Source organism: Malaclemys terrapin, chromosome 1 (assembly GCF_027887155.1).
Source record: "Malaclemys terrapin pileata isolate rMalTer1 chromosome 1, rMalTer1.hap1, whole genome shotgun sequence".
NCBI classification, from domain to species: Eukaryota; Metazoa; Chordata; order Testudines; family Emydidae; genus Malaclemys; species Malaclemys terrapin.
This window is the reverse complement of record NC_071505.1, coordinates 153,386,359-153,408,610: the sequence shown is the minus strand read 5'-3', so window position 1 is coordinate 153,408,610 and position 22,252 is coordinate 153,386,359. Positions and strand designations below refer to the sequence as shown.

The following is a 22,252-nucleotide window of genomic DNA, read 5'->3' as shown; positions in this document are numbered from 1 at the left end:
CCGAGCCCCCAGCCTCTCCAGATTAGAGCTCTCCAGGGACTTCGGCCTTTTGAAAGGAAGAAAGAAAGAAAAAAGGGAGGGGGGGAGGAAGAAAGAGGGGGAACAGAAGAATGAAAACCGACCCAAGGGGCAATAGTCCCTCGAGCCATCTCACTGCATTACAATGAATGTGGACTCTATTAAGCTCCGTTCTGCCTGTTAGTGTTTCCCAGGGCAACACAGCTCCCATATGGCAAGCATGCAGCAGATTAGGATAGGCCTCTAGGCCTCATTGAAGGCCTGAGGCTTGACTGGCAGTTGAACCCCCTCCTCGCTTCTCCTCACACTTGACACTGCCTGTGTTTATCTAAAGCAAAAGGGGTGGCGGGGGTAGTGGGGGGGGGGGGGGGGAAGGGGCATTTGGAAGGTTATTGTCCTGGGCAATGAGAGATAGGAGAGGAGAAGGGCTGAGGCAGGCAGGGATGGAGAAAGGGATGTGGGGGTGGGGAGGAAGGAGTTGAGGTGCAGTAGAAGGGGGTTAGGAAAGCGAGAAGGTGAGGGGGGGAGAAGGAAGGCCTCATAAATATTCAGGAGGGGTGTTGAATGGGGAGAGGAGAAATAAAGCAGATGGAATTCGTGTTAAAGAACAGCCACAATCGCCCTCCAAAAACAAGAAAAGAAAAGCGCACGGCCTTAAAGGAGCGTAGGGAGCGGCGTTTATCCAATTAGCAGGGTTGTCAAATTGAATTTATACAGAATGGAAGGGGGAGTTGGGGGGGAAATTAAGTGTGTGGGATGTGGGGAGGGGGGCGAGATATCGAAGAAAAGATGCGAGTTTTCTTTTTTCTTTACACTTTAGCAAGGAGGTTTTATCCTTTAAAGGGCTGAAGCCATTGTCTGGGTGGGCAGAGGGTAGAGAAACTTGGATGATTACTGTTTGGTGCAAGACTCCTTTTTGGGGAAGGGCGATAGAATAAGGAAGGTTACAGAACGAGGCACAAGTCTGGGATGTGACAGGAAAATGCGGACATCCCTTTTGCTGGCCTTGTATATTTGTAATGAATTTAGGACTGGTTAAAGGTGTTGGGTTTTGGCAGCACAGGGAACTGAAGTCCTCTATGCACAGGCCAGGTACACCACAGGGCAAGCTTCCCTCACATAGTGCCCCCTATCCATCCATCCCAACTCAGAAGGACCACTTCTCAGTTGAGAGGGGAGTCCAGATTCCATAGCCAATTCAGCCTTTGCTGTGCTGCTGAAACTGCCTAGGAGGGGGCTAACTGGCATTGCTGACAGCTGCTCACTAGAAAATGATACTCATTTCACATAGGCCACCAAAGAGCTGTCAGATACGACTGATATTCTCTCACTAATGACCTGAGCCAAACTAGCAATGGAATGCTCTCTATCCCATTCCTATTCTTGAACCATCCAATCTCTCTATAGTGGTACCATGGGCTCTAGTAGAATAGAGTTTTGAGGAGCAATAGTCTCATATTAGAGGAAGATGAAATGGCTTATAACAGTGGTTATGTATTTGGTTTGGTTCTGTTTGCATGAACAGTTCTGCTCCAAGTGTGTGGGTTATTTTCCATTGTGGGCCTACTTAATTCTTTCTGGTGGGTACTTCTGCCTCTATACTCAAAGCCATTTTAAGCAAATTTCTGATCGCTCCCTGCAAAGTCCTCTGATACACCCCCTCCCAAGTATGATCCACAACTTACAAGGCAAACTTGCTGCTTTGCAAAACAGTGATGCTGTGCTCACCCCAAGTTATGTTCAGGATGCTTTAACCATCTCAACACTGAGGATGAGTTTAGTCTGATATTTCTGACAGGTTTCAGAGTAGCAGCGTGTTAGTCTGTATCTGCAAAAAGAACAGGAGTACTTGTGGCACCTTAGAGACTAACAAATTTATTTGAGCATAAGCTTTTGTGGGCTACAGCCCACTTCATCAGTTGCATAGAATGGAACATATAGTAAGAAATATATATACATACAGAGAACATGAAAAGGTGGAAGTAGCCATACCAACTGTAAGAGGCTAATTAATTAAGATGAGGTATTATCAGCAGGAGAAAAAAAACGTTTGTAGTGATAATCATGATGGCCCATTTTAGACAGTTGACAAGAAGGTGCGAGGATAGTTAACCTGGGGAAATAGATTCAATATGTGTAATGCCACTCCCAGTCTCTATTCAAACCCAAGTTAATGGTATCTAGTTTGCATATTAATTCAAGCTCAGCAGTTTCTCGTTGGAGTCTGTTTTTGAAGCTTTTCTGTTGCAAAATTGCCACCTTTAAATCTGTTACTGAATGGCCAGAGAGGTTGAAGTGTTCTCCTACTGGTTTTTGAATGTTATGATTCCTGATGTCATATTTGTGTCCATTAATTCTTTTGCGTGGAGACTGTTCGGTTTGGCCAATGTACATGGCAGAGGGGCATTGCTGCTGGGCCAGAGTCTGATCTCAGGAACAGCCAGCAAGAACCATAACGTTTGAGAGACTGAGTGTCTCTCTTTTCATTTTTTCCTTCCTGTCCTCCCTCCAAAAAAATCATTTAACATTTTTGAGGAGAAAGAAAAAACAAAACAAAACTTGGATATTCAGTACAAAAAATGGCATTAATTGAAGGTCATGGAGTTAAGCATTCCAAAGTCAAAAAATGTGCTTTCGTCTTAACTTTGGCAATCTTAATTCTTTCTCTATATGCATATGCATTATGATTCCGTATTTGAGAATTAGTAAGAACTGTAATACAAATATCGCAAATATTTGCCTACAACTTTAGATACACCAGTCAGTTTTCCCTCCTGACCCAAGTTCTCCCTAAATAGAGTCCACGGAGTGTGCAGCTACTGTTAAATCTTTTCTCACCGCTACAGCTATCCCACGCTTTAAACTGCTCCAGGAGAGTGAATATAACTAACGTGACTTCCCCAACAATGTCAAGCTCTAACATTAACCCTGTTTAGACTCTCTGCTGTGGGGGCGAGTGGTAACTTACCTCCTAATGCTACTTAATATTTCAGTTTCAAACTAGCATGGCCTAGTATAGAGTGGTTTGAGATCTACAGAAGAAAAGTACTATATAAGTGCTACATGTTTGTTTATTACATGTGTAATAGTAGTGACTAGTGGGTCCCAACTGTGCTAGGCACTGTACAACGTAAGAGACAATCCCTGCCCGATAGAGCTTACATTCTAAATAGACAAAACAGACAAAAGATGAGAGAGAAAATATTATCCCTATTTTATAGATGGGGGAACAGAGGTAGAGAGAGATTCAGTGACTTGCCCGAGGCCCAGAAGGTTTCTGTGGGAGTGCCTGGAATTGAACCAGATCTCTGGAGGTGCCCAGTTCAGTGCCTTAACCACAAAACAATCCTTCTCTTCCAGATATACTTCTCCCCCCCCTCCCCCCACATCCAAGAAGGAACCCCCTGTCTAGCAGCCTGGAACAACCAAAAATTTAGTCCTTAGCACAGCAGCTGTGCCGCTGTCGCATTTTAAGTGTAGGCAAGCCCTAAGCTTGTATCTGGATCTAGAGCCAAAAGTCCCCGCTGTTTGAAGCCTGGGTATTTGATAGGGATGGTCTCTCAGAAATCCAGTGTGCACAGACTGGTGCATCTGACCTGATGCTGACAATGCAAACTGGCCTCCTGCCTCAACTTCCTTGTAAATGTCACCAAATAACAGAAGAAATGGATGGTTTACTCTCTCGGACTGTGAGTGTCGTTAACTCCTCTGGCTTTTCTCAGCCAGTGGTGGTCCCTACTATCTGGGACAAGAGCACATGGCTAATTTATGGGTGCGTCCCTACTAAAGTGTGGTTTGGGGCACAGCTGTTCTGAGGTGGTGGATACGAGGATACTGAGGCAGGAGTCCTTGTTTTCATATTCAGCTTCAGCTCTGATGTGCGGGGCAGTCAGTGCAGCTAGGATTTTTAAAGGCAGCTCGGCTCAGCAGCTTGTCACCAAGGGGAGACAACTGGGACCTTCAAAACACACACACACTAATTTTATTTTATTTTTATTTTTTTAGATGATTCAATCTGACTACCAATCACAGTGGGACATCCATGTTTTCTTATTTGACAGCTGCCCTGAGATCCAGATTGTCCTTAGAGAAGGCCCCTTACTACTCTTTCCTTGGCCTGCCCATACCTCCCTCAGCTTTAGTATATCTGGTGCCCATACCACTGTAGGCCAGTGGGAGATGGCTTAGCATTGTGCTAGCCCTGTTCTCAGCTCAGGTTGTGCTGGGGGATATAGGGAGAGCAGGAAATAATTTAAAAAAATAACAGTAATACTTGGCACTGCTGTTGCACCTTTTCTCAGAACTAAAAGCACTTTAAGAAGGTGGTGGTATCCCTATTTTACAGATGTGGAAACTGAGGCACAGACAGGCACAGTCCCTTGACTAAGGTCACCGAATGAGGCAATGGCAGGGGAACAGAACCAAAGCATCTTCACTCCGAGTCCTATGCTCTAGTCACTGAATCACAAGGCCAGCCCATGCTAATCCAGTCCGTAGCCCAAGAGATGTGGGGGAAAGAGGGTTGTCCAGAGACAGGGTACACTCTCCTGGGCTTCAGCATTCTTTCTCATGGTCTGTTCTGGCTTTTCATTTTTCCTTCCTCACAGGCCATTCCCACTCTCCTGGAGCTGTAAAGGGCATGTTGATGCCCAAGGGTAGAAAGGGGCTGTTTTCCATTTGGGACCCTCATGAATTACAGGCAGTGTGGTAGTAACAGGAATTGTTTGGCTGGCCCTCATTAAGCAGGAGGGGGCCTAGGTCTGTGGGCAGCATTTCCTCAGTAAAACCTTCAGCTTCTAATCAGCCAACACTTCTGTTGCTGCCTGTGTTTAATGCAAAGCGTGCTTGCTCTCGCTCCATCTCCTCCTCACATCTCTCTTCTGTCTCCTACTCTCTTCCCTCCCCTCCCGACCTCATTCTCTCTTGCCCCCCTGCCCCCATCCACTCCACCCCCTAGTGCAGTGTGTGTGGCAGGGAACTAGGCTGACAGCTTTTTCACCCCACACATCTGATGCAGCCCTTGTTAATCTCACTATGCTAATGGCCCAGTTCTTTGATTTACTGGGCTGTCTGAAAGGGACTTGGTACCTTCACTGCACTGACAGGAAATTGTTATTTTAACCTGACAGGAAATAATTAAAAAAAGAAAGAAAATGGTCTCTCTCTCTTTTTTTTTTTTTTTTGGCTGTCAAAGACACCCCCCCCCCCCCAACCATGACTTTAACCCTTTCTTTCCCAGAACCGTGGTGAGTGTGAGGTTTTGATAGTGTAGGGCTCACATCTTGATGCAAGGAAAAGGGGTGTTTCTCAGTGTAGCTCCCTTCAGGAGAGGAGAAGAGGAAGTTAGCGACATTTTGAGTAAGGTCTCACTACACATTTGGGTAGAAAGATGGAAATCGTTCCCGTGGGACTGCAGTCCTACCAGCGCCTAATGCCAGGGGAAGCACGTACTGGGCATGCAATCGGAATCTAGCTGGGAGACGGGGACATTTCACAAATCGGGGATTGAGCCAGGTTGGTTACAGGAACACTATTGAGATAGAAATCAGTCTACTTACTTGCCTGTGTTACTGCCACCACCTTAGGACCAGAATTTTCATTTGATATGTTGGGAGCTGAGCGCTTTCGACAATCTGGTTCTGATTGTGCGTGCGACTGAGCATATGAAAATCAGTCTCTGGATATTAACTGTTCTTTCCATTTTAATTATTTCTTTCATTTTTCCCCATTTATGCTGGCTGTTTACTTTTTGCTCTTGGCTCCTAGCTATGAAAGGAAAGGTCATTATTTAATGCCGGGACTCCGTCTGGGGGCTTGGGGAAGAACCACACCCTTACTGTGTTAAATGTCCTGTTCTTCTCATTCCACCTACAGCACCATTTAATTGATCAAGTGCCAAATGAATGGATCAGTCTCCATTTTCTGCCACCTGTTGCCCTTCACCTTTCTGCCAGTGTTGGCAATCAGTTTTGTAATTGTGTGCGCATGGATGGTCCTAGCTGGGAAGGGTGCATTGCACATATGTGCTTGTTGCCTCAGTGCAAAGCCTTTGGCAAGGGGTTTATGGAGGCCTGCAGGGAGGTCCTTCCCCCAAGCACATACTCCAAGAAGCACCCCTTTTTTCCTTCCAGTATTCATTCCTCTCTCTGCCAAAGCTGTCCACATGGACAGTGAACTGAGCTAGTCTGTTTCACTCGCTGTAGGCTTCCAGCACTGCAGGGGGAAACTTAAATCCGACCCCCCAAAATTGTATTGATTGTTTTGTTTTAATTTCCTGAAAACATTTCTGTTCTTGTTAGATCTTATAAAACAACAACCCGCATTTTAGGCCTAAGCTACCTGACGATCTTGTCTACACTAGTATAATTAGTACCTGTACTTTAGCAACTGCCAGCAATAGCACAGCTGCATCATTGGTGACAGAGGCATAAGCACTTGCCTAGAAGGGGCTCAGGCATTTTTATTACCGTGCTCTGAGCAGGGTTGGAGATAGCACCTCCTTAGTCCTGTCTACACTAGGGGTTTGGCATCAGTACAGCAGCAATGTTGTTTGCATTTATTGACATAAGGATATTAATTTTGCTAGTGTAGACACACCTTAAGGCACTAATTACAGGTTTACAGTGCAACAGTTGCGTGGGTGAGTAGGTGATACTCTTGGCAGGAGGAGTCACTGGACAAGTTGTTACTCCTTGGCTGTGGGGGCATGGGAGGATAAGGAGGATGGGAAATAGTCAATATCATTTTCTAACTAGTATCCTATGGAGCTTCCCATGTGTAATGGTATTAGGTCTTATATCCTCTGTCTGATGCAGTCACTAAAGAGTGACTTTACCTCATCTCTCTGTGGTATCTGCAAAGCACCCATCACTGCGGTATCATATTGTACATATCAATTTATTATGCAGGTCTTAATTAGATTCTTTCGGTGTCTCTCCCCAATCTGAGGCTGGCATTTGCTTTTTCCCTACCTTCTCTCATTCCTCTTCCCTCTTGCCATTTTCATGTGCCTCAATGACTTATTCTGTGTAGGTTCTTATATGGCCCTCACTGCTGTAGTAGCTGAACATCTCCACAGTCTGTATTGCGTTTATCTTCACAACCTCCCTCTGAGGTAGGGAGAGCCATTACCTCCATTGTATAGATGGTGAAATGGGGCTGAGAGAAACTAGGGTGACTTGCCAAGGAAATCAGGAAATCTGTGACAGAACAGGGAATTGAACCTGTGAGCTACTAGCTACTGGATGCCCTTGCTACTGTATCATCCTTCCTTTCTCAGCTTCATTGTATGCTGACCATGGTATAGAAATGGGATTTACATCTTGGTGTAAATTCTGGCCAGCTTGTCTCTGTCTGCACTCCTCTGGGAGGGGGCTGCACAGCTGGCATGGAGAATCCATAGGCCATAGAGAATCCCCACACTGCTAGGGACTGAACCTGGCTTCTTCTGCTGCATTATCACGTGGAGCTGAGAGTCTTTGAGAGTCACAGCTATAGTGAGGTAGTCCCTGAGGCAGGCCTTAGCTCATGTATGTCTTGGTAGATTAGGACCAAGGCTTTCAGTTCAACCTGGAAGTGAAGAGAGTGCCAGCAGAGCGAGTGGAGCGCTGAAGTGAAGTGCTCACAATGACCGTGCTAAATGGGTGGTAGCTTCTGTGTGACGCTCATGCTCACACCCGGGTAAAGAAAGATGTAATTGTCTTTCCTGGAGGTAACAAAGGCCTGGATCACAGCGGTATGGTCCTTGTTGGACAGAGAAGGGCACAATCTCCTGACCAGCCTGGCATATCCTCCCCACCACTGCAATCTGCGGGTGATCACACGTGTTCAATAGATCTCAGAACTGTAGCTGGCAATTTCCTGAGGTTTCAGATAATGAAGTCCTTTGATAAAATAAGAGTGGGAATTTGTGTAATAGTTGAAGGGCTTAAATCTGCCATGAGCAACTTGAGGGCAATGTGAACACACCCACTTGGGCTGGTCTGGCAGTGTGTCCTGTGTAGACCAGAGCTTCTCAACCTTTTTGATACCAGGGACTGGTTTGCTGCCTTCCTAAAGTGTGTCCGAGAGATCTGAGGGACTGGCGCTGGACCACAGACAGGTCGTTGAGAAACACTGCTGTAGAGGACATTGTGGGACAGACAAAGCGAGCATGTTATTATATAGATACTGATAAGTAAGGGGGCTGATTCTAATTTATGCTAAGCCTTCTTCACACAAATCTGGTAGTGTAAACAAGCCTGAAAGTGGGTGTAAATTATTTGCAATAGAAATGTATTATAGTTACATCTACTTTGAGGACTCTCTATATTGCGGGAGTGACAAAAAGGCGAAATGAGAATCTGGCCTGATATATTTATACACCAAATTAATTCAGAGTGATCCCATAGCACGCTACACTCGATCACTACACCCACTTCGGAAAAGCAGCCACTCTGAGGTGGAATGTGGCAGCTGTTTAACAACACACCTCAACACTGCACAATAGTTTAAGATAGGAATTGAAAAAGAATGTCATCTACCCATGGAACTCATCCAGTTGGAAGGCATCCATATATTCCATTTGCTATGTATTTATTTATGATGTGTGAACTGGAGGGAGGAAGCCTGGATTGGCTTGTAGAGGTTGAATTCATCAATGGCAAGATCTGCAGAAAAGCCCTTTCTTTTGAATTGCCTGAAGGATACCTTCTATCTCAGCCCTTACCCACTTCGCAACCCCATCCCACCAAGCATGGCATACACAAATACACACCCGGCATTTCTTGGCCTGTAAGCACCCTGGAGCGTGACATCTCCAGTCCTAGCTCAGGAACCCCCTCTGTTAGAGATCTGATGTTGCCAGGCCTCATGCCTGAAGCATTCATGGTATAATTTTCTTTTCTTTTCCCTTTAATTGAAATGGACATGCCGCATGTGTGTGCTAAGCTCAGCATAGGCTGCAGGAGTGATGACTGTGGTGTAAAAGCCTAGGGAGATAGCACTGCTTTGCAGAATCCAGACACCAGGAGGATGCCAGTAGCAATTTGACAGCTGATAATGCGGCTCTTCCGATGGCAAAAAAATTTAGATTTCTTTAGTACTAATAGTCTCCCTTGTTGGCCTCCATGGTCTAGTCTGTCTTTGGCTTCTCCTCTGACACTACAAACAAGGGACCAGCCAGCCAGCTGGTGCCAGTAATTAACACTTCTAAGCAGCACGGTCCAGCTGGCGATTTCCTGTGCTAAGAAGTGCTACAATTAGTACTCAAACCCCTTGCACATATCCCCACATCATACAGGAGGAATGTCTCCTTTCTTTAAATCCTTTGCCTTTGATTGCAGGTGATCCTGGTTTGACATGCAAGGTTTCCCTGAGCAGAGCTGGGTGGAATGCTGTTGGCAACAAAACCCTGGAGCCACCCTACACTGCTTATTTATTGGGGGTTCATTCCAAATTCAGATTAGGTTCATCACAAGGGTGTCTGAAATTTGTGACTCTTGCAAGCAGTGCTGTGATGTTCTGAATCCAAATCGCGTGAAGTTTGCTGGGATGCAAACCTAGCCAGCACTCCGAGCTGTTTGGCCCAACTTTTCTCCTTTCAGTGTTGGATTCCTTCAAACCTGAAATGTGCATCAAATGGGGAAATCTCTATGAATTGGAACTGGAGACATAGATCCAGGGATGACATAACAATTTCTCCATGTGATAAATGCCGTTTCCAAAGAGCATGTGTGGGCCCCTTCGCTGCTTTTCCCAGCATTTAAACCAAAATGCTGTCTTATATCCACAGCCATGGAGGGAGGCAACAGCATTTGGCAAACTAACTTCTTAAGCGGCACTTAGCTGGCAATGTTTGCTTTGCTCCTGAAAGAGGTATCTTGTACACTGATAGCCTAGCACAGTGTTCAGTGGGTGTAATTTGACCTGGGGTGTGTGTAGACTTCTACAGGGAGCTGAGGATGTGTCCTCCCTTGGGAGATTTTGTATATACCTGAGACTTGATGCAATGGCTGACCAGCTGTGTGACTTTGGACCGGTCACTTAGGGCCAGGCTTACGGAAGTGCTAAACATACACTATTGCAGTTGAAGTCGATGGGAGCTGCTGATCAGTATACCCCTGAAAATTATACCCTTAAACTCCCTGTGCCGGAGTTTCTCTCTCTCTCTAGGAAACGAGGGTGATAATACCCAGGGCTTTTGTGAAGCTTCATTAAAGTTTGTATAGCGCTTTGAGTGACTCTTCTGGTGGAAAGTGCTAGAGAAGTGTGGTTATTCGTATGACCCTTATGCTACTACTGCTCCCCTAAGGAGGTTAGGTGGTACTGGAGCAGCGCAGGGCATTGGCTTGCATCCTTCGTCCTGTAAAGAGTCCCTGTAGGGAGGCAGTGAAACCAGAGGTGCCTACGGTATCCTCCACTTCCCAGGGTGGGGAGTTGGAGAAGGAGGCACTACACATATACCTACCTCTGTCCACCCTCTCGGGCCTTCAGTCTCAGCCATCACTGGGGCTTGTGGGCTCCTCTCTATAGAGACTGGGGAGGGCTGGTTGAGGAAAAAGCATCTGAGAATCATGTTTGATCATCTCCCTCCTGTCATCCGCAGGAAGCCACAGGCCCTGAGGCGGCTTATGGGAGCCCCGCCTAGGTCCTTCTGCCCCAGGCTGCGCTGCATGGGATGACAATGACCCCGGGAAGGAAGAGACCAATGGCTGCCGTCGCCTGCCTGATCCTAGCAGCTGCTGGCTGCTTTGCTAATTTGGGTGAGTTTTACTCCTTACCCATTTTTATACTCTGCCTTGAAATAACCGCAGGCCCTTAAGGTCTCCAAGGAATGGACCCTGCTTCCATCTCAAAGGGATCAGCCCCACCCCGTCCTAACGGGACGTTCTCCCCCCGTCCCACCCCACACACAGGCTGCAGGAGGCGTTATTGACCCCACTGCTTCATTAACCTAACGGACAGTGCCCACCGCTGAAGGGGATCCCCCTTCTGCTCACCTGGTCGAACAATCCATTCCCATTTTGGGATGATTATAGTATCCACAGTCCAGATAGCCACTCCCATACAACCTGCTCCTTCTTGCCATTCCTTGATGATCGGTGGCAGTGGAGAAACATGTCACAGGGGCTGGGGAGGGTCTCCAGCACTCAAGAAGTTGTGTGACAAGTGAGAGCTCCAGGCTGCCTTTTCTTCTGGAAACCTGCCCCAGTGCAGGGGAGGGTTCAGAAAGGGCCCTTGAGATCAGTGGGCTCCAGTTCTGCACTTGCCGAATGCGCAGTACACAGCAGATTCCTGCTGCCTGACCACTTACGGCCAGCATAGGATCCAGCAAAAAGGAGATAAACCATGCGGTTCAGTGTACTGCCCACAGCTCAAACCACATCAAAATGAGCCCAGGAGAGGAGGGATTAGGAGTTGCATGTCTGTAGCTCAGCTAGGGTGGGTGGCTGTCCACAGGGGACAGCATGTTTCGTGAGCAGGCAAAATTTTGGTGGCTCTGGTCCCAGTGTAGTCTTTAATCTACCTTTGCTCCAATGCCTGGACAAGCCTAGCCTGCCTCCTGCACGCTTTGAATACCCAGTTCCTCTGTGTCCTTCTCCTGGAAGCTAAGCTGCTCTCTAGGAGCTCAGGTTTTTCAAGTAGTCTGTTTTCCCTAAGCAGAAGAGCTTCTCCGTCTCATTCTTAGCCACTGCAGCAGCCTCAGTAGAGATGGGGGTCTGAACCAGAACTCTGAATTACCTGCTTTGAGAGCAGAATTATGGCCCCAGCTTTATGATGGACCAAACCAAATCCCTGGATCCAAACACACACTTAAGCTTTGGGGTGTTCAAAATCCAGAGCTGGACTTTCCAGCTTGGACCTCTCTCTACTTGAGACCTAGTCATTGTACAGTTCCAAGACTTGCTCTGCGTGAGGAGAGTGGCACAGGGTGTGTAGTGTGACAGTGGAGGAGATCTCCCTCTGCTCTTCTCTGTGCTGATGCTCATGTGGATATCTTGTCCTCGCCCCCACCATGCAGGTGAATCTCTTCAGGTCACCGTCCAACCTGCTTCCACCGTCCAAAAGTATGGTGGCTTGGTGAGCCTGGGGTGTGTGGTAGAGCCCCCGAAAGTCAACGTTACCTGGAGGCTGAATGGGAAGGAGCTGGTGGGGTCGGATGAGGCGCTGGGGATCCACATTGAGCTGGGGAAGCTCATCATCATGGCTCTCAACAACCACACTGTGGGCCGGTACCAGTGCATCGCCCGCATGCCGGAGGGAGTTGTTGCCAGCGTCCCAGCCACAGTGACTTTAGCCAGTGAGTAGTTTTTTTTTTTGTCTTCTCCTATCCCCTACTCTGCATTTGATCCTTCTCATTGGTTGGATCTCCATTTGAGGGATTGGCAGCCTCTGAGACACAGTGGGACAGGTTGATCCCATGGTGCCACCAGGCACCCCTGCTCATGCTGGGATCCCCAGTGTGATCCGAAGCTTCTGGAGTAGTTCCTTGGCCTGGGCTGTTTTGTAGCATCTTTGACACACAGGCCTGCCGTGTTCTACCTTAGCAATAGGCAAAGCGATCCTTGTACATGATAGACTGCAAGCTCATATCATGATACCTTCTAAGGGTAACTACATAAACCAATGAATAACGTAATATTTACCTGTACCTATGTCTGCACTTGAGATAGATTAAGTGATTTATATTTCTCCATCTGCCTGGTTCTCTTCCTGTGTCTCACGGTATCACTCTTAGGCTTTTCTAAGGCACCTAGGTATCCTCATGGCATCTGACTTCTTGGTTGAGACTATATCAACAAAAAAACTCCTGGAATCTCTCTCTCCACCCTGCAGTCGCAGGGTGAGTATAGCTGTGGGCTATGTTATAGGACACTGCAAGCCACATCACCTCTTGGACCGTGTAACTTACTGATCCGTGTGTGTTACCTGTCACCACCTGTACCCGATCCACAGAGGAGGAGTCTGTTAAAGTTCTCACCTAAGGAGCTGTGCTCTTAGCTCAAGTTGCGGTAGCCCTGCATTTTCAACAGGAGGTCCCCAGTTCAATTCCTAGCGTGTTGGCCGTCACAGCTGCACCATGGATCAGTGCTTTGGTTGGTCACATGGAAGGTTTCTCTTAAGCCCCACTATTATGAAGCTCTCAAAAGCTGTCCCTTCTGGTGTCCTATGGAAGAGTTAAGATCACCCACAGAAGGAGGGGTAAAGGAGGAGAGAAAGGAAGGGGTGAGGTAAATAACCAATACAACCCCAACAAATGCTCAGGAGAACGGAAGAGAGGCCTTGGGATTGTCTCCTTCAGATTAAAAGGAAACTCTGCTATTCCAGGCCGGAGAGAGGAAGGGCTCAGAGGGGTGCTATTGTATTGTTTAAGAGAGGCGGTGCTTGCGTACAGCCAACAGGGGTGGGGGTCCGGGCTCTTCTTTGAGCTCCTCTCATGTTGTGGGAGAAGTAGATTCATTTATTGGGGGCGTGGGGGGCATGATCATACTCGGATGCATTTTGTATCAAGGCTTGTCTCTCTAAGGGAGGCTTCGAGGTGCCCTTGTTCACACCCGAGTGTCTAATATTATGTTGGGGTGTGCTTTCCTTTCCAGGGGGCATTTCTGACTCACGTTGCTGCGTTATTTGTATTGAGGGTCGGGTCTTGTATCAGGGCTGGTTGGGTTGGGGAGACCTGAGATCACGGAGCCACGTTAATTTTGGTCCATGTGTCACGCTGTGGGGCTGTGCTAGTACCTCAGGGTATATCTCCTCTCCGGGGGCTACCCTCATATTTGAGTTTGTCTTGTAGGAAAAAGATTCACAGACTCCAAGGCCAGAAAGGACCATTGTGACCATTTAGTCCGACCTCCTGCATAACACAGGCCAGAGAACTTCTCCCACAGCGGATCTTTTAGAATAACTTTGAAGCTTGATTTAAAAATTGGTCAGCGATGGAAATGCCCCAAAACGAACCCTGGTAAATGTGATGGGGGACACATCTCCAACGGGCATTCTTGTTTCAGGCTGGGATCTACGCTCAGGTCAAAGAGTGTGTTGAGTTAGGGGTGCGTCTCGACTGGGGCAACACATTCAGTTTGGGGTACACCCTGCGCAGGGGAGGCACTCATGTTGGTATCTTGAAGCCACCCCTATCCCCGAATGCACCTTGTATTGAGGTTAGGGTTGCCAGGTGTCCGGTTTTCCACCGGAACGCCCAGTCGAAAAGGGACCCTGGCGGTTCTGGTCAGCACCGCCGACCGGGCCGTTAAAAGTCCAGTTGGTGGCACTGCAGAGCTAAGGTAAGCTAGTTCCTACCTGTCCTGGCACTGCGCTGTGCCCTGGAAGCAGCCAGCAGGTTCGGCTCCTAGGCGGGGAGGCCACGTGGCTCAGTGTGCTGCCCCTGCCCCGAGTACCAGCTCTGCAGTCCCATTGGCTGGGAACTGCAGCCAATGGGAGATGGGGGGGGGGGGGGCCGTGGCTGTGGGCAAGAGAGGCACACGGAGCCCCCTGCCCTCCCCCCCCAACATAAGAGCCAGACCTGCTGGCCATTTCCAGGGCTCAGCGCGGTGCCAGGACAGGTAGGGAGCCTGTCTTAGCCCCCGCAGCGCTGCTGACCGGGAGCTGCCCAAGGTAAGCCTGTGCCCCCAACCTGGAGCCCCCTCCTGCATCTTAAACCCCTCATCCACGCCCCCAGCCCAGAGCCCGCACCCCCAGCCCAGAGCCCGTACCCCCTCCTGAACCCCAACCACCTGCCTCAACCCGCAGCCCCTTCTTGCACGCCGAATCCCTCAGCCCCAGCCTGGAGCCCCCTCCTGCATCTTAAATCCCTCATCCACGGCCCCAGCCCAGAGCCCGTACCCCCTCCTGAACCCCAACCACCTGCCTCAACCCGCAGCCCCTTCTTGCACGCCGAATCCCTCAGCCCCAGCCTGGAGCCCCCTCCTGCATCCAAACCCTTCATCCCCGCCTCCTCCAGAGCCCAAACCCCTAGCCCAGAGCCCGTACCCCATCTTGAACCCCAACTCTGTGCCTCAACCCGCAGCCCCCTCCCACACTGCAAATTCCTCAGCTCCATCCCCCAGTTTGGAGCCCTTTTCTGTACCCTAACCCTCTCATCCCTGGCCCCACCCCAGAGCCCTCACCCGCTCCCACACCCCAACCCCCCTGCCTCAACCTGCAGCCTCCTCCCACACTCTAAATCCCTCGACCCCACCCCCTAGCCTGGAGCCTCCTCCTGCACCCCAATCCCCTGCCCCAGCCCAGTGAAAGTGAGTGAGGATGGGGAGAGCAAGCCACTGAGGGAGGAGGAATGTAGTGAGTGGGGGGCGGGGCCTTGTGGAAGGGGCGGGGCTAGGGTGTTCAGTTTTGTGCAATTAGAAAGTTGGTAACCCTAACTGAGGCGGGGACATGGTCTTCTTGAGATGCTGACGCTGGGGGGAGGGGCGTTCAGAGGTAACACTTGTGACAGAGCGTGTCTATGAGGAGATTGCCATTATCCGTAATACCCAATGGACAGAGCTCCTTCGTAAACTCCCTCAGTTGGTCCTGAGAGGAGGCAGGGAGGTTGCTGGGGAAGGGGATATGTCTAAGAAATTGAAGGAGAGAAGATGTTTGTGCAAAACGGGGGCCGGCTTTGTGTTAAAGCCAAGAACTATTGGCTTGTCATCAAGACATTAATCAGAAGTGAAATGTTTAGGCCGGGCTGGGTAGGAGGAGAAGGAGCGGGAGAGTGGAGTGGAACAGCAGTTCTTGCTCTTGGAGGCTGGGTGGGAGGGGGCCGTCATTGGGTTGAAGCCATCGGGGGATTTGGCCTGGGCTTTGCACTTAGATGAAGTTTTGGAGAACACATTCCAGAGCAGAATGGGGGCTGTGTTTTGCCGGTGGACTGGCCCAGGAGGGGAGCGGAGAGGTGGATGGAATTACCGAGGGCATGGTTTGTATTTAGGAGAACAGTGCACGCACGCTCCTTAGTACGGTTGTTTGCTTTCAGGCCTCTCTTAAATGTCGTTGCTTGGACAAAGCCATTGTCGTTCAGTTTACCTGGGTGCTGCCTTCCCCCTCCGGCTCTGGTGACTGAGGGGGAGACAGGCATCCTTTGCCGAGGCTGTGATCGAGCTGCTAATGTGCAGGAAGTCCCCACCATCCTCCCTGGAACAGACTCCAGCTATAACCACGTCCAGTGCTGTAGTGGGGCCCCAGAAGTTGGCCTGGTGTTGATTCAGGCCCAGGTATACTCCATCCCTGCCCTCACCCCCACCAAGCCAGAGAGAACTTGGGGTGAATTGTTATGCCTGGGGCTTCCAGTTAGCACAGGCCTGCCAGTGTGACTGAATATTAATAACAGCAGTTACCAGGCCTGACACGAGGTGTAGAGATCAGGTAGATAAATGGTACTTGGCCTGAGCCACTGAGCTGGAATCAGGGAAGGGGGAGGATGAGTGAGACCTCCCCATCGCCACAAGTATCTTGCCACTGAGCGGAGCTAGGAGGATCAGCTGAGTTGCAGAAGGAGGGTGAGGGCTTACTGGGCTTTGTTCCCACCAATAGGGGGATGGTTATTAATGCCATTGAAGGGTCTTGTGAACTGATGGAGAAGGTGGGTTAAATAAGTGAGAGACAGTAACCCATTGTGGAGCCCTCTGTGCTTCATGGCTTGTCCCCTGAGAACTCATGTCTTCTTCCCACACCATCGAGTTTCAGCGCCGTGCAGGGAAGCTGCTGGGCCTGCTGGATCACTCTCTGGGGCACCTGGCATTGGCCACTGTCGGAAGACAGGATACTGGGCTACATGGACCTTTGGTCTGGCCCAGTATGGCCGTTCTTATGTTCTTATCATCTTGGCACATGGCTAAGTGGGCAGCTCCCACCATGATCCCTGCTGTCTTTGGGCAGAGGAAGCCATGAGAATGGACAGAGTGAAACCCACTGGGGGGCAGAGAAGTGGGGAGCCCTGGAACAGACCCACCTTGGGAAGAGCCCCGGATGGAAGGGGGAGAAGATGGAACTGAGGGTGGGACATGAAAGAGACACGCAAGGAGCAGCACTTTTCGGGGTACGTGGCTGATTGGCACACCTGAGCCGATCTCTGATCAGGCTAACTCAGAGGACTGATTGAGACTAGCAGTTAATTCCAGCAGTAGAGGTAAAGCTGGCTATAGTTTTATAGCCCCCAGGAAGGGAGAGAGTTGTGAAGGGGATGGAGGTGGAGTTCTTAAAGCAACAGAACAAGGATCACTTCACCAGTGTTCAGTTCAAGTCTTCAGACACGGTGCAGATGCTTTCTGGGTGTATGCGGCTGGGGTACTAGAAGGATAACTTATTGGAACTGGAATGACGCCTCCTTCTCTTCCCCCCTCCCACCCGCGGGAAACACCAGCCCAGTGCATAGAACAGATGGTAATGACCTTGATCACTACCAGCCTAAGCTGCATTGGAATAGGACATTGAGAGAGGCGCCATATCCGATTCCCAGTCCCTTGGGCTGTTCCAGGTCCTAGCCCTTATGTTGAGAGTGATTGGAATCCAGGGCATTCTAAATGGGGCGGTGCATGGCCACAGGGGCTGAAGGATGGAATGAGACTCTGTAAAGGCTGCCTGACTTTAAAATATATAGCACAGCGCTGGGTGTAGGAATATAGTCTGTTTCTTCTCTTTGCCATCACACCCAGCCCCCCTTCCAAGCCCCTTTTTCTTGTAGTCTCCTAAGAATGAAGTGCACTCTGCACTAAGTGGGTGTGACTCCCATGGAATGCTTTGGGAGGGACGACAACAGTGGTAAAAGTTACATGTTGCTGAAGATTAGTCATCAACAGAAGACTTTAAGCACATGTTGAACTTTAAGCATGCAAGTAGCCCTGTGGAAGCCAACGGGATTGCTTGCACGCTTGAACTGAAACGTGCTTTGCTGGATGAGAGTGAGTGGATGGAAATGGCAAAGCAATGGACCGTGCACTATTCAGCAGGCACACAAAATGAGCGTAACTTACACAAAAAGACTGATGAGGGGGATGTAGCAGGAAAAGCCACTAACACAAAGGTCAAAGACAGTACTGGTGTAAGCTGGAGCAGCTCGTGGGGACTTCAACTGGAGTTGCACCTATTCATGCCAGGGCTGAATTTGATCCTACTGAATACCAAATGGAGGCAAGTGGCAAGTACGTGCCTGTTGAATGCCCAATCAGTGCATGCTGAGCTACTTTGCTACTTCCATCCCTTTTCTTATCATCTTAGGAACTCTTGCCCCCCCTCCCCGCCCTCCTCAGATAAGCACTTGTGGGAGGCGAGGAATATACTAAACTGGGTTTTCTCTTTGTCAAATCACCTGGTTGCAATGGAAGAGGAGACAGAGGAGTGCTTTTTTTGGGGCAGGGAGGCGGCTGGACATACATATTGGAAACATTCTAGGACCAGAGAGGGTCATTCCTTCATGCCCTTTCAGCTTCTAGAAACGAAAGTAGCAGAGCAGCCCTCAGCGTTGGCTAAGCACATGGGAGCAAGCCTGGTGTTGTTGCAAAGTGCCAGTGGGCTGTGACCCCTGTTCTGGGGCATGTTTGGAGTCCCTTAGGAATTTGCAGCTGTCTTCTAAAGAAAAAACAATTCATTTTCCTTCTGGCTGGACCTCTCAGCTGATGACTCCCCTGACGCAATGGAGGGGGAACTTCATCTCCATCTTGAAAAAGCATTTGCTCACTTGCCTTGCCTCTGGCTACAAGGCTGGGGGGGGGGGGGGAATGAAAACACAGGTGGCGCTTCCTGAGTCAGTCACCAGAAGGGAGGGGCGTCTGCCACGGAGACATGGCACGTTGGTTGTGATGTAGCACGGAACCAAGCTTGGAATGTGGTGTGGGGGTTTGGGGGGGATGTGGGGGGGACGTGATGGGATGCTAGCATACGATGAGGGGTGTGCGCGTGAGGAGCTGTTTGAAGGGGATCTGACCACTGCTGCTGGGGGCAGGGGGTGACTCTGAGAGGACAGGAATGCATGAAGGAGGTGAGGAGAATGGGATTGTGCACGTCTCGCCGTGGCACTCGGAGAGGGCTGCGTCCGTTACTCCTCACGGGGAGGAGGCCGACAACTGGAACATGGCTTAATGCAGGAGGAGAGCTCTAACCCCATGGGGCTCTGGCAGCCAAAATGGGGATTAGTGAGAAATAACTACCCCCCCTCCCCACTTTGTACTGGAGGAGCCTCAGTCCTTGCCATTTCCTGTTCTCAGAGGCCCTACTTCCCTCAGTGACCCTTCTCCACTCCTGGCGTGAAGGCAGTAGGGAAGGCTCAAGCCCTTGGGGCCTGTACTTTTTAGTTCCACATGGATCTCCCACTTGTGTCTGATCCGATTTGATCTGTCTAGTCCATGTACTTACCTGGCCCCCTTGCTGTAGTACCCGAGGGCCTTAGTTCCTCCAAACGAGGGCTCTCCTACTAGTCCTAGGATGATTCTTCGCCCTGCCCATTGCCGTGCTGGCAGGGGCATGAGCACACATGCACAGACAGAGGCTGGCTTTCTCTCTCTGTCCACAGCCCATCCTAAAGAGAACAAGAGCTGCCCCCATTTTTCTTAAAACAGTGGCTTCAGCACAGTTGGAGCTCAGCCATCCCCAGTGCCCTCCATCTGATGGTCTCAAAGCACTTCATGGACAGTGATGAATTGGGCTATCGCAGCTCCCCAGTGAATTTTAATGGGCAACGACAGTGAGTAGGGGAATAGAGCAGTGGTAGGGTCTAGCATGGGATTTGGGGATAGGAAAGCTGGTGAGGCAGGTAGGAGCTGGCTGGATGTGGGGAGCAGAGCCAAATACAGACGGTCAGTGAGTGTTGGGGAGAAGCTGTCACCCGCAGCTTCTGCTGGTCTCAAAATTCCCCATCTCACCTGCCTGCAGAAAGGAGTCCTTGGGGTCATAGAATCATAGAATCATAGAATATCAGAGTTGGAAGGGACCTCAAGAGGTCATCTAGTCCAACCCCCTGCTCAAAGCAGGACCAATTCCCAGCTAAATCATCCCAGCCAGGGCTTTGTCAAGCCGGGCCTTAAAAACCTCCAAGGAAGGAGACTCCACCACCTCCCTAGGTAACGCATTCCAGTGTTTCACCACCCTCCTAGTGAAATAGTTTTTCCTGATATCCAACCTGGACCTCCCCCACTGCAACTTGAGACCATTGCTCCTTGTTCTGTCATCTGCCACCACTGAGAACAGCCGAGCTCCATCCTCTTTGGAACCCCCCTTCAGGTAGTTGAAGGCTGCTATCAAATCCCCCCTCATTCTTCTCTTCTGGAGACTAAACAATCCCAGTTCTCTCAGCCTCTCCTCATAAGTCATGTGCTCCAGACCCCTAATCATTTTTGTTGCCCTCCGCTGGACTCTTTCCAATTTTTCCACATCCTTCTTGTAGTGTGGGGACCAAAACTGGACACAGTATTCCAGATGAGGCCTCACCAATGTCGAATAAAGGGGAACGATCACGTTCCTCGATCTGCTGGCAATGCCCCTACTTATACAGCCCAAAATGCCGTTAGCCTTCTTGGCAACAAGAGCACACTGTTGACTCATATCCAGCTTCTCGTCCACTGTGACCCCTAGGTCCTTTTCAGTAGAACTGCTACCTAGCCATTCGGTCCCTAGTCTGTAGCAGTGCATGGGATTCTTCCGTCCTAAGTGCAGGACTCTGCACTTGTCCTTGTTGAACCTCATCAGGTTTTTTTCTGCCCAATCCTCTAATTTGTCTAGGTCCCTCTGTATCCGATCCCTACCCTCTAGTGTATCTACCACGCCTCCTAGTTTAGTGTCATCTGCAAACTTGCTGAGAGTGCAGTCCACACCATCCTCCAGATCATTAATAAAGATATTAAACAAAACCGGCCCCAGGACCGACCCTTGGGGCACTCCACTTGAAACCGGCTGCCAACTAGACATGGAGCCATTGATCACTACCCGTTGAGCCCGACGATCTAGCCAGCTTTCTATCCACCTTACAGTCCATTCATCCAGCCCATACTTCTTTAACTTGGTGGCAAGAATACTGTGGGAGACAGTATCAAAAGCTTTGCTAAAGTCAAGAAATAACACATCCACTGCTTTCCCCTCATCCACAGAGCCAGTTATCTCATCATAGAAGGCAATTAGGTTAGTCAGGCACGACTTCCCCTTCGTGAATCCATGCTGACTGTTCCTGATCACTTTCCTCTCCTCTAAATGTTTCATAATTGATTCCTTGAGGACCTGCTCCATGATTTTTCCAGGGACTGAGGTGAGGCTGACTGGCCTGTAGTTCCCCGGATCCTCCTTCTTCCCTTTTTTAAAGATGGGCACTACATTAGCCTTTTTCCAGTCATCTGGGACCTCCCCCGATCGCCATGAGTTTTCAAAAATAATGGCTAATGGCTCTGCAATCTCACCCGCCAACTCCTTTAGCACCCTCGGATGCAGCGCATCCGGCCCCATGGACTTGTGCACGTCCAGTTTTTCTAAATAGTCCCGAACCACTTCTTTCTCCACAGAGGGTTGGCCACCTTCTCCCCATGCTGTACTGCCCAGTGCAGCAATCTGGGAGCTGACCTTGTGCGTGAAGACAGAGGCAAAAAAATCATTGAGTACATTAGCTTTTTCCACATCCTCGGTCACTAGGTTGCCTCCCTCATTCAGTAAGGGGCCCACACTTTCCTTGATTTTCTTCTTGTTGCTAACATACCTGAAGAAACCCTTCTTGTTACTCTTAACATCTCTTGCTAACTGCAACTCCAAGTGTGATTTGGCCTTCCTGATTTCACTCCTGCACGCCTGAGCAATATTTTTATACTCCTCCCTGGTCATTTGTCCAATCTTCCACTCCTTATAAGCCTCTTTTTTGCGTTTAAGATCAGCAAGGATTTCACTGTTTAGCCAAGCTGGTCGCCTGCCATATTTACTATTCTTTCTACACATCGGGATGGTTTGTTCCTGCAACCTCAATAAGGATTCTTTAAAATACAGCCAGCTCTCCTGGACCCCTTTGCCCTTCATGTTATTCTCCCAGGGGATCCTGCCCATCTGTTCCCTGAGGGAGTCAAAGTCTGCTTTTCTGAAGTCCAGGGTCCGTATTCTGCTGCTCTCCTTTCTTCCTTGTGTCAGGATCCTGAACTCGACCATCTCATGGTCACTGCCTCCCAGGTTCCCATCCACTTTTGCTTCCCCTACTAGTTCTTCCCTGTTTGTGAGCAGCAGGTCAAGAAAAGCTTTGCCCCTAGTTGGTTCCTCCAGCACTTGCACCAGGAAATTGTCCCCTACACTTTCC

At 49.5% G+C, this 22,252-nt stretch overlaps 1 protein-coding gene across 7 annotated transcripts in view; it reads left to right on the top strand.

The window, feature by feature from the left end:
• Nucleotides 1-22,252, top strand: part of BOC (BOC cell adhesion associated, oncogene regulated) — an 87,530-nt gene that overhangs the window by 34,409 nt on the left and 30,869 nt on the right. For all 7 annotated transcript variants that reach the window (XM_054044058.1, XM_054044037.1, XM_054044047.1 and 4 more), the window contains exons 2-3: nucleotides 10,604-10,760; nucleotides 12,020-12,298. In XM_054044058.1, the coding sequence (XP_053900033.1) occupies nucleotides 10,676-10,760; nucleotides 12,020-12,298 (364 nt within the window). In that variant the 5' untranslated portion in view covers nucleotides 10,604-10,675. The remainder of the gene's footprint in view (nucleotides 1-10,603; nucleotides 10,761-12,019; nucleotides 12,299-22,252) is intronic.